The sequence below is a fragment of the Pelodiscus sinensis genome, chromosome 3 (genome assembly GCF_052426305.1).
Source record: "Pelodiscus sinensis isolate ZL-2025 chromosome 3, ASM5242630v1, whole genome shotgun sequence".
Lineage (NCBI taxonomy): Eukaryota > Metazoa > Chordata > Testudines > Trionychidae > Pelodiscus > Pelodiscus sinensis.
The window spans coordinates 123729213-123743575 of record NC_143054.1 but is presented as its reverse complement, the minus strand read 5'-3'; the positions used below and the strand labels follow the sequence as shown (position 1 = coordinate 123743575).

Sequence of the window (14363 nt, the reverse complement as noted above, 5' to 3'; positions counted from 1 at the left end):
TTCTATTATGTTCTTCAGCCATTGCACTTGGTAGGACATCATCATTCAATAACAGCACTGGCTTTTGGAAGTAAAATCAATCCACTTCTTGTCTGCTCTGCTTCTTATGACTATGTGATAGTGTGGAACCTGGATGAGTGCACAAAGAAGGTACTACAAGGTACGGTATTTTTTTAAAGTTACTTTTGAAGTTTTGAGTAGCAAGTGTTAAATATGACTTCTTAATATTAGATGTTGATTTGCACTAACTTGATATCATTTTTTAATGAGACTACAGGTTTAGCTATTACAATTAATAGGGTTGACATGACATACTTAGACTTCTGTAAGAAGTTTGACTTATTACCGCATAACATTTTGATTAAAAGCTAGTGTAATATTAAACTAAATACAGGCAGTCCCCGGGTTACATACAAGATAGGGACTGTAGGTTTGTTCTTAAGTTGAATTTGTATGTAAGTCGGAACTGGCGTCCAGATTCAGCCGCTGCTGAAACTGACCAGTGGCTGACTACAGGAAGCTCTCCCCCGCCCCAACTAGTACGCCCCCCCCCAGCAGACTAGGGAGACGCAGAGCGAGGACGCGGGCAGTGGGACAGCCCAGACGCGCCGCAGTGTCCTGCTGCCGGCGTCTTCCGAGGCTTTGCTCCCCGTCTCCCTGGTCTGCTGGGGGGGGCTCCCCCCCCCAGCAGACCAGGGAGACGCGGAGCAGCTTTTCTCGCCCCGGAGGACGCGGACGGCGGGACCGCGGCGCATCTGGGCGTCCCGCCGCTTGCGTCCTCCGGGGCGAGAAAAGCCCCGTTCGTAACTGCAGATCCGACATAAGTCGGATCAGCGTAACTCGGGGACTGCCTGTAGTACAAATTAAATGGATTTAAAATTGGCTGATTGGTCTCACAGTGTAATTTTAAATGGGGAGTGGTTACTGAGCAGGTGTGTTTCTAGTGGAGTCCTGCAAGGACCAGTACTATTAAACACTATTTTATCAATGACCTGGAAGAAAATATAAAATCATAAATAAAAAAATGGAGGAACTCCAGACTGGTGGATTTCCTGCATGGTCATTTCCTTTGGGATAGCTATGTAACTGGGCTAGATACTTAGACCCCCTCAGGCACTCAGATCCTGGTGGAGTGGTTGGGCCCAGGTCTCCCTACTTTGCCTCCCACTCCTGGTCCTTTGTAGTAATTGAGCTCTGGGGGAGCAATTAATGCACAAGGCCACAGCTGGGAATGGCTACACTGACAGAATCTGTAAGGTGAGTGTAGGCTCATGAGCCTGAAAAAGATATTAAAAGATATGTAGAGATGGAGCTGGACAAGTTGCTAAAATGGATTGTGAAGAATCAACAGCAAGATACCCAATACTGCAACAGCTTATTTGGATGTTGGCTAAACAGCACAGGAAATAAAAGCTCATGCAGCAAGCGATGACACTTCTGTAATCTCAGCTATTCCCCCTCTGACTTGCTGGAGGAATGGTTAACCATAAGCCAGCTCACAATCTTCTCCTGAAGATGACAAAAATGGGACCAGATGACGAGTACAAAGTATGCATAGTGATGTTCAAAAATGTCAGTGTGCTGGCCTGTTAGCTGGTGGAGACCCAGGATGGTTGTTATCACATAGTAGCTGACATACTGGAGCCCAGACTCCATACTGGAGACTAGAGGCAGCATTGGAGCAGGATTATTTCCTATTCAAGTCAGCCATCCTGAATTCTTTTGGTATTTCCGATGAGACTCACTGCCAGAGATTTTAAAGAAAGAAATTTGTCTTGGCGACTGACTTATGGCAGTGGGTGGCACGGACCGGAATGCTGTTAGTGGTGGCTCAGCCCAAAGAAAAGATAGGGATACAAGTAGCAGAGAAGCTTATTAGTGCAATTCCTCCAGATCTTCTCACTGGAGTACAGAGTGGGCAATAGCAAGATTGATCAGAGAACATGTTGGAAGCAATGATGTTGATGGAGAAGGATACATGGATTGCCTGTTTGCAACTCAACACTGAAAAACTCAGATGAGCAGGGGAAGGGTGAAGGAAAGGATGCACAAGAGGAACTTGGCTACCACCTCAGTGGGGATGGGACCTATAAGGCAGAGCTCAACTGTAGGGCTGTGTCTAGACTGCATCCCTTTTCCCTTTTAAATCCCCCCCCGCTTCATTTGCAATTGTGATGTGTCTAATTTGCATTCCTTTTACGGAAACGGGATGCAGTCTAGACACAGCCTAGTAGTTTATCTCCACAGAGAAGTGGGAAAAGGAGGCCATTTTGGCACAACTCAAGATCCCAACAAGAGTGTGATAGCCCGGACTTCAGGGTAGACATATATCTGATAGCCTCCAGCCAGCTTTGCGACCCATGTGGTCAACCATTCCAACTAATGACAGATCATGGACTTCTATGCAAATTGCATAGCTTATTCCAACAGCAGGGTGCTGTCTAGACGTACCTTTACGCACATCTGCAATGGGTTAGTAAAACACCCCAAACACCCAATAACTAATGAAGTTGAATGTGGCTCTCGATTGACACAGTGGCAGTCTTCTCCAGTCTTCTATCTGCCATTCTTATGCTTATAAGAAGTACACGGGATCTTTTTCAGTGAGAAAGGCAATATATTGTGGTGCTACTAGACTATTTGTTTTTTAAGTTTTTCCTGTTACAGACTCTCGGCTACCCCTCTGAAGTTTATCTACTCACCGTCTCTCTTTTTACATACTCCCCTCCTTTTTTCCCCTCCTTTTCTTTATTTTCCTCCCTCCCCCACCACCTTCCCTCCTTTCCTTATTTATTCTTGGATCTGGACTTCTAACACTCCTGTCATCTGAAGAAGTGGGCTGTACCCAGTAAAGCTCATGATACCATCTACATGTTTTGTTAGTTTTTAAGGTGCTACTAGTCTATTTGGTTTTTTTTTAGGTTTTTCAGTGTCAATGCAAGCTATTTTGGGATACATTTAAAAACTTGATGGCTTAAACGTTTAAGTAGAAAATTGAGAAACTTCTGCAGTATGTTCCCATGAAGTTATCTCCTGAATGTTAATTATTAATTGGGAGATGAAAGTCAGTAATTAAAGAGTAAAATAAAGGGAATGAAGTCTTGCTTTAAACGAAAAGCTCATCACATTCTTAACTTTTGAAGGGCTATTAACTTCTCTGTAGTAGCATTCATTTACTACATTTATAGTTATGCTTTAAATGTTATACTGTATAGAAGTGTTCTGAATTTTTTTTCATGACCCACTAGTAATCTTTTAAAATTACTATAGGGTTAATGCCCCGAGGAATTGTTATAGGGACTCTTCTGGGGATGGTGCTTTATGTACGATTTAGTCCAGATGACCAGGCTGTGGCAGTATGTGCTGGAAATCGTATATATATGTTAAGTGCAAAGGTGAGTTGTCTTTTCTCTTGAAAATAGTTCTTAAAGATTCTAAACAGATGTTCACTTTAAAATTAAAACATACTAATTAATAACAACATGCTTTTCAGAAGACTAATAGTTATTGAGCAAAAATGTTCATCTGGTCATAGATGAAAATTGACATGGTCTAAGGCATGATATTATTATTATTATATCCCAGACAAAAGACAATGTTCAAATGAAGTCATGGTTCAGAGTATGTATCAGTAACTTAAGGGAGAAAACATTACAGGGATGTTGTAACTATTCCCAAATTAAGCATTATAAAATAAGGAAATTCAGTCTCAGAGGGGTAGCCTTGTTAGTCTGTAACTTTTAAAAAAACAATATGTAGTTCTATAGCACCTTAGAGACTAACAGAAATATATATATAGTATCATGAGCTTTCGTGGACAAAATCCACATTCTCGGATGAGAGACATGGGTTTTGCACACAAAAGCTCATGATTATATATAATTTGTTAGTCTCTAAGGTGCTACGATGTCATTATCTTATTTTCTGCCAATTCCTTTTGTGCAAGGGTTTTTTGCGCAAAAAGAAGCAGTATAGCCACTTTCATTTTTTGCAGACCCCCCCTTTTGTGCAAGATCCTATGCCTCTCCTGGCTAAGCCTTATTCACTTTCTCCACACCACTCATGATTTTATATTCCTCTATCATATCCCCCCTTAGTCTCCTTTTTTCCCAAGATGAAAAGTTCTAGTCTCCTTAATCTCTCCTCATATGGGACCCGTTTCAAACCCCTAATCATTTTAGTTGCCCTTCTCTGAACCTTTTCTAATGCCAATATATCTTTTTTGAGATGAGGAAACCATATCTGTAAACAGTATTCCAGATGTGGGCGTATCATGGATTTATATAAGGGCAATAAGATATTCTCCATCTTATTCTCTATCCCTTTTTTAATGATTCCTAACATCCTGTTTGCTTCTTTGACTGCTGCTGTACACTGCGTAGACGTCTTCAGAGAACTATCCATGATGACTCCAAGATCTCTTTCCTGATTAATTATAGCTAAATTAGCCCCCATCATATTATATGTATAGTTGGGGTTATTTTTTCCAACATGCATTATTTTACATTTATTCACATTACATTTCATTTGCCATTTTGTTGCCCAAGCACTTAGTTTTGTGAGATCTTTTTGAAGTTCTTCATAGTCTGCTTTGGTCTTAACTACCTTCAGCAGTTTAGTATCACCTGAAAACTTTGCCACCTTACTGTTTACCCCTTTCTCCAGATCATTTATGAATAAGTTGAATAGGATTGGTCCTAGGACTGACCCTTGGGGAACACCACTAGCTACCCCTCTCCATTTTGAAAATTTACCATTTATTCCTTCCCTTTGTTTCCTGTCTTTTAGCCAGTTCTCAGTCCATGAAAGGATCTTCCCTCTTATCCGATGACATCTTAATTTACATAAGACCCTTTGGCGAGGGACCTTGTCGAAGGCTTTCTGGAAATCTAAGTACACTATATCTATTGGATCCCCCTTGTCCACATGTTTGTTGACCCCTTCAAAGAACTCTAATAAATTAGTAAGACATGATTTCCCTTTACAGAAACCATGTTGACTTTTGCCCAACAAATTATGTTCTTCTATGTGTCTGACAATTTTATTCTTTACTATTGTTTCAACTAATTTGCCCAGTATTGAAGTTAGATTTATCAGTCTGTAATTGCCAGGATCGCCTCTAGAGCCCTTTTTAAATATTGGCATTACATTAGCTATCTTCCAGTCATTGGGTACAGAAGCTGATTTAAAGGATAGGTTACAAACCATAGTTAATAGGTCCACAATTTCACATTTGAGTTCTTTCAGAACTCTTGGGTGAATGCCATCTGGTCCTGGTGACTTGTTACTGTTAAGTTTATCAATTAATTCCAAAACTTCCTCTAATGACACTTCAATCTGTGACAAGTCCTCAGATTTGTCACCTACAAAGGATGGGTCAAGTTTGGGAATCTCCCTAACATTCTCAGCTGTGAAGACTGAAGCAAAGAATTCATTTAGTTTCTCCTCAGTGACTTTATCGCTTTAAGTGCTGCTTTTGTATCTCAATCATCCAGGGGCCCCACTGGTTGTTTAGCAGGCTTCCTGCTTCTGATGTACTTAACAAACATTTTATTATTACCTTTTGAGTTTTTGGCTAGCTGTTCTTCAAACTCCTTTTTGGCTTTTCTTATTACATTTTTACACTTAATTTGTCAGTGTTTATGCTCCTTTCTATTTACCTCACTAGGATTTGACTTCCACTTTTTAAAAGATGTATTTTTATCTCCCACTGCTTACATGGTTATTAAGCCATTGTGTCTCTTTAGTTCTTCTACTATGTTTTTTAATTTGGGGGTATACATTTAAATTGGACCTCTATTATGGTGTCTTTGAAAAGTGTCAATGCAGCTTGCAGGGATTTTACTTTAGTCACTGTACCTTTTAATTTCTGTTTAACTAACCTCCTCATTTTTGCATAGTTCCCCTTTTTTAAATTAAATGCCACAGTGTTGGACTGCTGAGGTGTTCTTCCCACCACAGAAATGTTAAATGTTATTATATTATGGTCACTATTTCCAAGCAGTCCTGTTATAGTTACCTCTTAGACCAGATCCTGTGCTCCATTTGGGACTAACTCAAGAATAGCCTCTCTCCTTCTGGGTTCCTGTATCAGCTGCTTCAAGAAGCTGTCGTTTAAGGTATCAAGAAATTTTGTGTCTGCATCTCATCCGGAGGTGACATGTACCCAGTCAGTATGGGGATAGTTGAAATCCGTCACTATTATTGAGTTCTTTATTTTGATAGCCTCTCTAATCTCCCTTGGCATTTCATAGTCACTGTTACTGTCCTGGTCAGGTGGTTGATAATAGATCCCTACTGTTATATTCTCATTTGAGCAGGGGATTACTATCCATAGAGATTCTATGGAACATGTTGATTCATTTAAGATTTTTACTTCATTTGATTCTAAATTTTCTTTCACATATAGTGCCACTCCCTCACCCGCATGACCTGTTCTGTCCTTCCGATATATTTTGTACCCCGGAATTATTGTGTCCCATTGATTGTCCTTGCTCCACCAGGTTTCTGTGATGCCTATTATATCAGTATCCGCCTTTAACACGAGGCACTCTAGTTCACCCATCTTATTTTTTATACTTCTAGCATTTGTGTACAAGCACTTTAAAAACTTTTAGCTGTTTATTTGTCTGTCCTTTTTTTAATGTGTCAGATTATTTTTTATGTGAATGTTTTTCATCTGATCTGGCCCATACTTTATCCTCTTCCATCCTCTCCTCCTGACTTAAAGCCTGGTGAGTATGAAATTGAACTGGGTCTCTTGAGTTCCTGGCTAGCACCTTAACCATTGGACTATCTGGACCTTGTAAAAGTAGGCCATGGGGCTTCCTGCTTACACTAAGTGTAACCTTAACTCTGAATTTGCCTGGCTTATAATGCTTGGTTTTCAGATAATTACAACATCTTTATAATGTTTTTTTACTCCACAGTTGCTCATATTTATTCTCAATCATAACTTTTTATGTAGGAATTGCTTTATTATTTTAATTACTAAAAGTTTCATACACAAACACTACATGAAAAACCAAAGGAAAATGGTCTCATTCAGTATTTCTATGGATCTGAGGCTAAATAGTGTCAGTCTTAATTTTTTTTAATTTGAGTTACACCAAAGTAACTAGAGTGGATCAGTGCAGTTGAAGCAATGGTGCCATAGGAACCTTTCAAACACTTATGACTAAACTAGCATGCTGCCCAACTATCACTGGTCAGTAAGAATTGCTGACACACATCCAGTCTTCCTCCAGAACAGGGGTGGGCAATATGATGGTGGCAATTCACCAGGCTTAGCTTTTGGCAGGCAGACAACACTTTATTTACCTTCGCCTCTGCAGGTATAGGAACTGGCTACTTTTGTCAGCTGCAGATAGCCCTTCATGGCTATTGGGAGGTTCGGGAAGTGGCATGGATTGGGACATCATTTCCCATAGCTACCATTGGCTGGGAACAATGATCCATGGCCAACAGAAGTTGGAAGCACCTGTACCTGTGAAGGCGCAGGTAAATACAGGTAAATGCAGCAGTGGTGGCCCACCAGAGGATAACTGCATCCAGCATGCACGCTGGTTATTGCCCACCACTGTTCTAGAATCAATATAATTGTTACATGCAAACTAGTTGTATAGGAAGTGGAGATTGGTTGAAGTAATCTTTGTGTCATAGTGGCCTCTTTTAAGAGTTATTTGAGTTTGTGTAGCCTCTTTAATTGCACCAGTTTGGTACAGTTGTTAATAATTTTGTTTAATTACAGCCTGACTTCAAATATGCAAATTTTCAATTAATTTTCAAGGGTTGTTTTATTCCCTTGTTAAGATATTTTTTGATAAAGAAAAGACTAACTCAGATGCTTCAGTTCTTAAAGAATCAATTTTTAAGTAGTTTTAATTCATATGAATAGATTTATTTGTAAATTCTCAGAAAAATATTCTGTAAGTGGTACATTTGTACAGGATACATCAAATTTATCATGCAAAAAAGAGGTTGAATCCATTTAAGTGCAAAATAGAACTCAATAAAATTTAATGGTGTTCAAGCCAATGCCTCTTTTTGTTGTGACATAGATTAACACTGGAAAAATTGTAAACAATTATTACATGACTCTGAGAGAAGAATTAGTGTCAGGAGAAATTAGGGATGTAAGCAACTACTCGAGTAGTCAATTACCCAATAACCTTAGGCTTATTGGATAGTCGAGTCACTACTTGACTACTCATTCCCCCCGTTGCCTCTGTATTAGAGAAAGCAAGGGGGGCGGGGAAGCAAGAGTTGTTTTCTGTGGTGCATGGAGTAGGGGGGCTGGGGAGACAGAGCTGTAATGGGAGACCTGATGGCTCTTACTATATTTAAAAAGCAGTGCCACAGCAGTCTGGGACCCGTTACACGATTAGTTAATTACCTGCTTCTTAACATCCTTAGGAAAAATATAATATGGTATAAGCCTTTGATTAGTCAGGGCAGTTGGGGGAGAGGGATGGGAGGAAGGAAGAATTAAAAAAAATTACAAGCATGTTTGTTTATTCTCATTACTGGGGAAAACATTAGCACAAATAATAATAGTCTATAAATCCATTGAGGATAATAACATAGAAATTTATCGATGAACCTGAAAGCATTTTTTATTCATTATTATATTTGGAGAAGGGAATACAATAGACCAGCGGTTCTCAAACTTTTTGGGCTCTGGACCCCTTAATATGTGTAAAAATTTATGCGGCGCCCCAGCGGTCCACTGATTGTATGTGTTGTACCCATCAATGTTTCCAGTTTGTCAACCTCGCAGAGCCCCTGGAGATGGCTCCGCGGAGCACAGTTTGAGAAACACTGCAATAGACAGTGACTTTTGCTGTGATGTATGCAATACAATTGGGGATAAGAAAATAGGTGTAAGTGAATAGTATAAAGTGCCCCCGTTTGACATTTTTTAGTGTTTTTTTTTAATTACTTAAAATCAGAACAAATTAAAATTTTATTAGAAGTTTTATCTACTTTTCTTTCTTGTCCAACTAATCACAGAATGAGGCTATATTAGCTGAGTTGGAAGGTCATCTGGCTCCAGTAACTGCAGCTGAGTTTTGCACCTGGGAGAGAAATATGCTTATATCTGTCTCTGAAGACAGAAGCTTTAAGGTAAGGAAATGATCTACTTTTAATAAGTGTAGTCTATTTGGAGTAAAATAGGCATTTTCCTCTTTAAATATTTAACATCAGAATGGCCACATTGGGTCAGATCAATAGTTCATTTAGCTTTGTATCCTGTCTTCCAACAATGGCTAGTGCCAGATGCTTCAGAGGAATGAATAAAACATGGCAATGTATTGTATGATCCCTCTCCTGTTGTCTAGTCCCAGCTTCTGGCATTCAGAGTTCTAGTGATGTCCAGAACATGAGACTGTATACCTGACCATCTTGTCTGATACCCATGGATGGACTTATTATCCATGAAACTTTGTTGTCCTTCTCTACTGCATCCCCCCTCCCCCCAACAAAAAAACACCGGGAACAAATTCTGTTGACGAAAAAAAAGGAGACGAAAGTTGTTGAGCAGGGGAAAATTGTCCCCACTGGGCTTCCATCCGAGGGAGACAGGAAATACCGGACATTTCCAATGTCCAGTATTTTCTGTTTTTTTTCCACCGGACGGGGGACCCAAATAACAGACAGTCTGGGCGAAAACCAGACCCCTGGCAACCCTATCAAGTAGGTTACTAACAAATCAGTTGTGGTGTGAAAGTGGGAATAGGGAGGTGCTGAACCTGGAAGCCTATGGAAGTGGCAGCTTAAAGTGTTGTTTAAACCCAGCCTACTGAGTCCAAGAGCACTTCAGGGTCACAGTTTGGCATTGCTGTGCAACCCATCCTGCTGAGTCCAGGGACATATAAGGGGTCAGCTTGTGAGTGCTGATTAACTGCTCCTCTCAGACATGCTCTGTTAGTGGCTGTGTGTGTATCTGATTCTAGGGTGGGAAGAATTCAACCCTGCAAAACTTAGATTCTGCCGGATAGCTCAGTTGGGAGGGAATTGGCAGAAGAGAGAAGTAGAGCTCCATATGAGAACACTAGTAACATAAACAGCACATTGATAGAATTATCACCCCTCTCCCCTAGATGAATAACCGTAATAAATGAGCATATCCCAAAGTAATTAACAAATCTAATAACAGTCTGGTGTCACAAGCTTGCACAGAGCGGTTACCACTCATTTCTCTGCTGTCAGTGGAATTCACGTTTTAATGTTACTGTGATGGGGGCGAGCTCCTTGCATAGTTCCAGAAAACTGGCCTTGTGCTTGGCATTGTAGCCAGTGCTTACAATAACAATGTGATCCCATAAGTCAGTGCTTCTTTTTGGAACCAGAACTGGTGCTCCACCCTGTTCAGCTCCTCCGCAACTCCCAACAGCAACCAGGAATTGTTTCTTTCCATGGCTTTCAGCAGGACTACTTTGAAAGGAATTGTTATATTCTATATGGTGACTCATCTAGCAGCTCAGGAAATACTGCAGGATCAGGCACATGGTGTGAAGAGTTATGTGAGATTCATGCCACCAGAAATGGTGGAAGCATGGGTTTGCTGGGTTTTTGAAAAAGGCACTAAATATAGGCTGTAGAAGAAGTTAGGGAAGGGAGAAAACTGCATCATGTCATGCCGTCTTCTAGGTCACCCCCCTTATGAATGTTTTACTTCCATGAGGTATTGCAAACCCTTCCCAAAACACCATGCAGAGAGTAGCACAAGACGCACTGCTCTCTCCATCAATTGAAGCACTGTTAATGGTGATGCATTCCACCTATACAAGGACCATAGCATGGACATGCACAACCAACTTAATTATTGTGCTGGTGGTATGCTGACTTGACTTAACTAAGTCAACTTTATTTTGTAGTGAAGACATGCTGTGAGTGCTCTAGTGAAAATCAATTTTTGATTTAACTGAGTCAGGAAACTTTGAAAACTGCATTTTGCAGTAAAATTTTAATAAGAACATGTGCCATGTCATTTCTTAAGTAACCTGGCTATTTGCATCTGTGCATGGCTGGCTTAGGATTTATCTGTTCTCAAAAATTGTACTAATTTTAACTAAATTGCTTTAGAAATTGGTTAAACTGGTACAAGTTCTTTATGTGGACACTCTGAAATCTTTATGTTGATTTAGATTAAGTTGATGAGGAATGTCATAAGATCAAATGTTATAAAGCATTTTTAAACTCATTTAAATGTGTCCACACAAAAAGATAGCACTAATTGAATTACTCAGTTTCTAAAATGATTTATTCAAAATGGTAAAACTTGTGTTTAGACATGGCCTAAACTGTGTAGAGAACAAACACATCTCATAAGATGCATGTTGAACAGAACTCTGCGTAGTCATTGCTTTTTAAAATATTTTTGTTTCTCTTGATTCATCACTTCATGTAAATGTATAGTTTATATCATTTTGCAGTTTTGTACAGTTTTACTTCAGATGCAATTTTTCTTATTTTATTGTTTATAATTATCTAAATATTTACATTTTAACATACATTTCCCCCAAAGGTTTGGGACTATTGTACTGGACTGCTAATATACCAGTCGTCAGTGTTAACAGGTATGTTTTTCTTTCTTTGTATGACTGCCTTTGAAAGGAAAACATATTTTACTCTAAGAAAAAAAATGTGTCCACCTTTGCCTGTTGATATACTCAAAATAGCACAAAGTCTCAGGTAGCTCTTTTAGTCTGTAAGTTAAAAAACAATTAGCAGTTCCGGGGCACCTTAGAGACTAAAAATTTGTTAGGTCATGAGCTTTCATGGGTAAAATCTACTTCTACGAAAGCTCATGATCTAATTATTCTAATACATATGTTAGTCTCTATGGGCGTGCCTATACACCAGGGCTAAAGCCGAAATAAGATACACAAGTAGAGCTATGTTGATTGTGTAGCTTAAGTCGAAATAGATTATTTTGGCTTTTGGCGCTGTCTACATAGCAGGAAGTCCGAGTTAGAACATTCTTCCTCCGACTTCCCTTACTCCTTGTAAAAGGAGGGTTACAGGAGTAAGAGTAAGATGTCCTCCAGAGTAAGAGTAAAACGTTCGCCATTTTTTTGAAATAAAGGCTTGAAGTGTAGGGTATGTCTCCGCTACAGAGAAGATCGAAGCTGCTGTTGTTGATCATCCATGGTTCAAATTAGCGGGTCTAGTGAAGCTAATTCAGACTGAGAGTGGCACTCTGGTTGATGCTGGTAGTGTTGCTTCCATGAGGACTAAGGGAAGTCGAAGGGAGAGTGTTCTCCCTTAGACTTCCTGCAGTGTGGACAGTGCCAAAAGTCAGATTACGGTACTTCGACTTAAGCTACGCAATTAATGTAGCTGATGTTGCGTATCTTAATTTGACCTTATCCCATAGGCTATATCTACACTACAGGATTTTTGCTCAAAAGCAACTGTTTTTGTGCAAAAACCTGCAGAGCATCCACGCCTCAAGTGCGTTTTTGCCCAAGAAAATTTACAGTAGAATGGCAGAACAGAGGGGTTTTTTACGGTATAGGTATACCTCTTTCTACAAAGAATAACTCCTTTTTGCTCAAATACTCTTGCACAAAAAGGTGTGTGTGGATGCTCAACAGGGATTTCTTGCACAGAAAAAGCCTATCAGAAAAAGCACAGGTGCTCTGATGGCCATTCTATTAATGGCAATAGAGCTTTCATACGCAAGCATGGATGCTTTCTTGCGCAAAAGCACATTGCTTTTGTGATGTGCTGTTGCAGTGTGGATGTGGTTTTGTGCAAGAAGTTTTTGTGGAAGATCTCTTCCGCAAAAAGCTTCTTGCGCAAAAAGCTTGCAGTGTAGATGTAGCCATAGTTTAGACATACCTTAAGTGCAACAGGACTGCTTGTTGTTTACAAAATAGCACAGTTAGCCAGTAAGTACTAGGGCCATAATTTGCAAACTTTTAAGTCAGTAGAAATGGCAGCATCTCTGAAAACATTTTTTGAGTACTTGCATAAAATGTAACTTGCCTAACTAAAGATATTGAATATGTACATTTTATCTGTGTTGCTATTAGTGACATGCTTGAATTTGTACCCACTCATTTGGTGCATATAGTTATTTCATGTTATACTAATCCCCATTATAACTGAATACCTTGTTCTTGTCATTCATCAGATGTTATGTATGGCACACAGGAGCCTTCCTGTTTTGTGTACATATTGTGATAACTTTTACATAAATGCTGTGTTTTCTTAAGATAATCTCAATACATGGCATTTCTATATTATTTATGCTCATTATTCTAATTACGTATATGATGAAAATAACTGTTTTTTGTAATCCTAATTTGAGAGGGCATGTTAGCATGTGCTTATGTCCCATCAATAGAATTGAGGCCATATTTTTAAATATGAAATCCAATTTATATGTACTATGAAAACAACTGCATCTTTTTTTTGTACAGTATTTCCTTTGCTAAGTCTGTTCATTGATGAAGAAAATAAACAGATTATTACAGGATGTGCAGATGGGCAGGTGAGGATCAAGCGAATGCTATAAATTTTAATTTTAGTCAAAATATCAAAACGTTTAGCAATGTCCTGTATCAGGAAGTGTCACAATCTGTGTGTTTGAAATTGTTGCACACAGTGTTAATTAGCATAATTTACTGCTCTGATCTTTAATTGTTTTGGTTATTGATAGCATAGATCTTAATTTAAAAACTAAATGGAAAATCTTTTCTAAATAAAGTAAAGATGTTTAAAATCACAGTTTGTTAATAGAGTATACTGTGTAAGCAGACTCAGAAGCTGAAAGTTTGTTTTACAATCAGATGTGTGAAAATTAATTTACATTTTATGTATTGGCCAATCAGCATGGCTTTCAGTCTAAACTAAAAATATACAGGATACCATTACTGTGGTATCATTTTGCTAGGTGTCCTTGCAAATTGAGATCTGTGGTAATCTATTGTTGAGTTAATCACTAAGATTTTTTTTAAAAAATAACATCTTGAAAAAGCCATAAGAGACTTCACCCACTGCACCAGTTCAGAGGAGTGTGGAGAAAATGAAAGGCTTGACTGTTGTAGTGTCTATAAAGAGTAAGCAATAAAGGACACATATGAGTCAATGAGTTTTCCCATGCAAGTTTTCAAAGGTTTCTTGTAACGTGCTATAATTATTTGAAAAAGATGATGGGGGAGATTTTCAGACAGCAATTAGACATCTAACTCCCATTGAAAGTCAGTGGGGATTAGGCTTTTGACTGCATTCTGGCTTTTGGAAATCTTCCTTGATATTGTTAAAACATGAATGAATACATATAATTGATTCTTTATAAATTCTGCATTTGTGAAATTAAAATTGCTTAAACATCATATTTTAGGAAATGA

General features: G+C 38.9%; 1 protein-coding gene across 8 annotated transcripts in view; it reads left to right on the top strand.

The window, feature by feature from the left end:
• WDR27 (WD repeat domain 27) overlaps positions 1-14363 on the top strand; it is a 212773-nt gene that overhangs the window by 2356 nt on the left and 196054 nt on the right. For all 8 annotated transcript variants that reach the window (XM_075924675.2, XM_075924672.2, XM_075924676.2 and 5 more), the window contains exons 3-7: positions 19-160; positions 3271-3395; positions 9013-9126; positions 11531-11582; positions 13434-13504. In XM_075924675.2, the coding sequence (XP_075780790.2) occupies positions 19-160; positions 3271-3395; positions 9013-9126; positions 11531-11582; positions 13434-13504 (504 nt within the window). The remainder of the gene's footprint in view (positions 1-18; positions 161-3270; positions 3396-9012; positions 9127-11530; positions 11583-13433; positions 13505-14363) is intronic.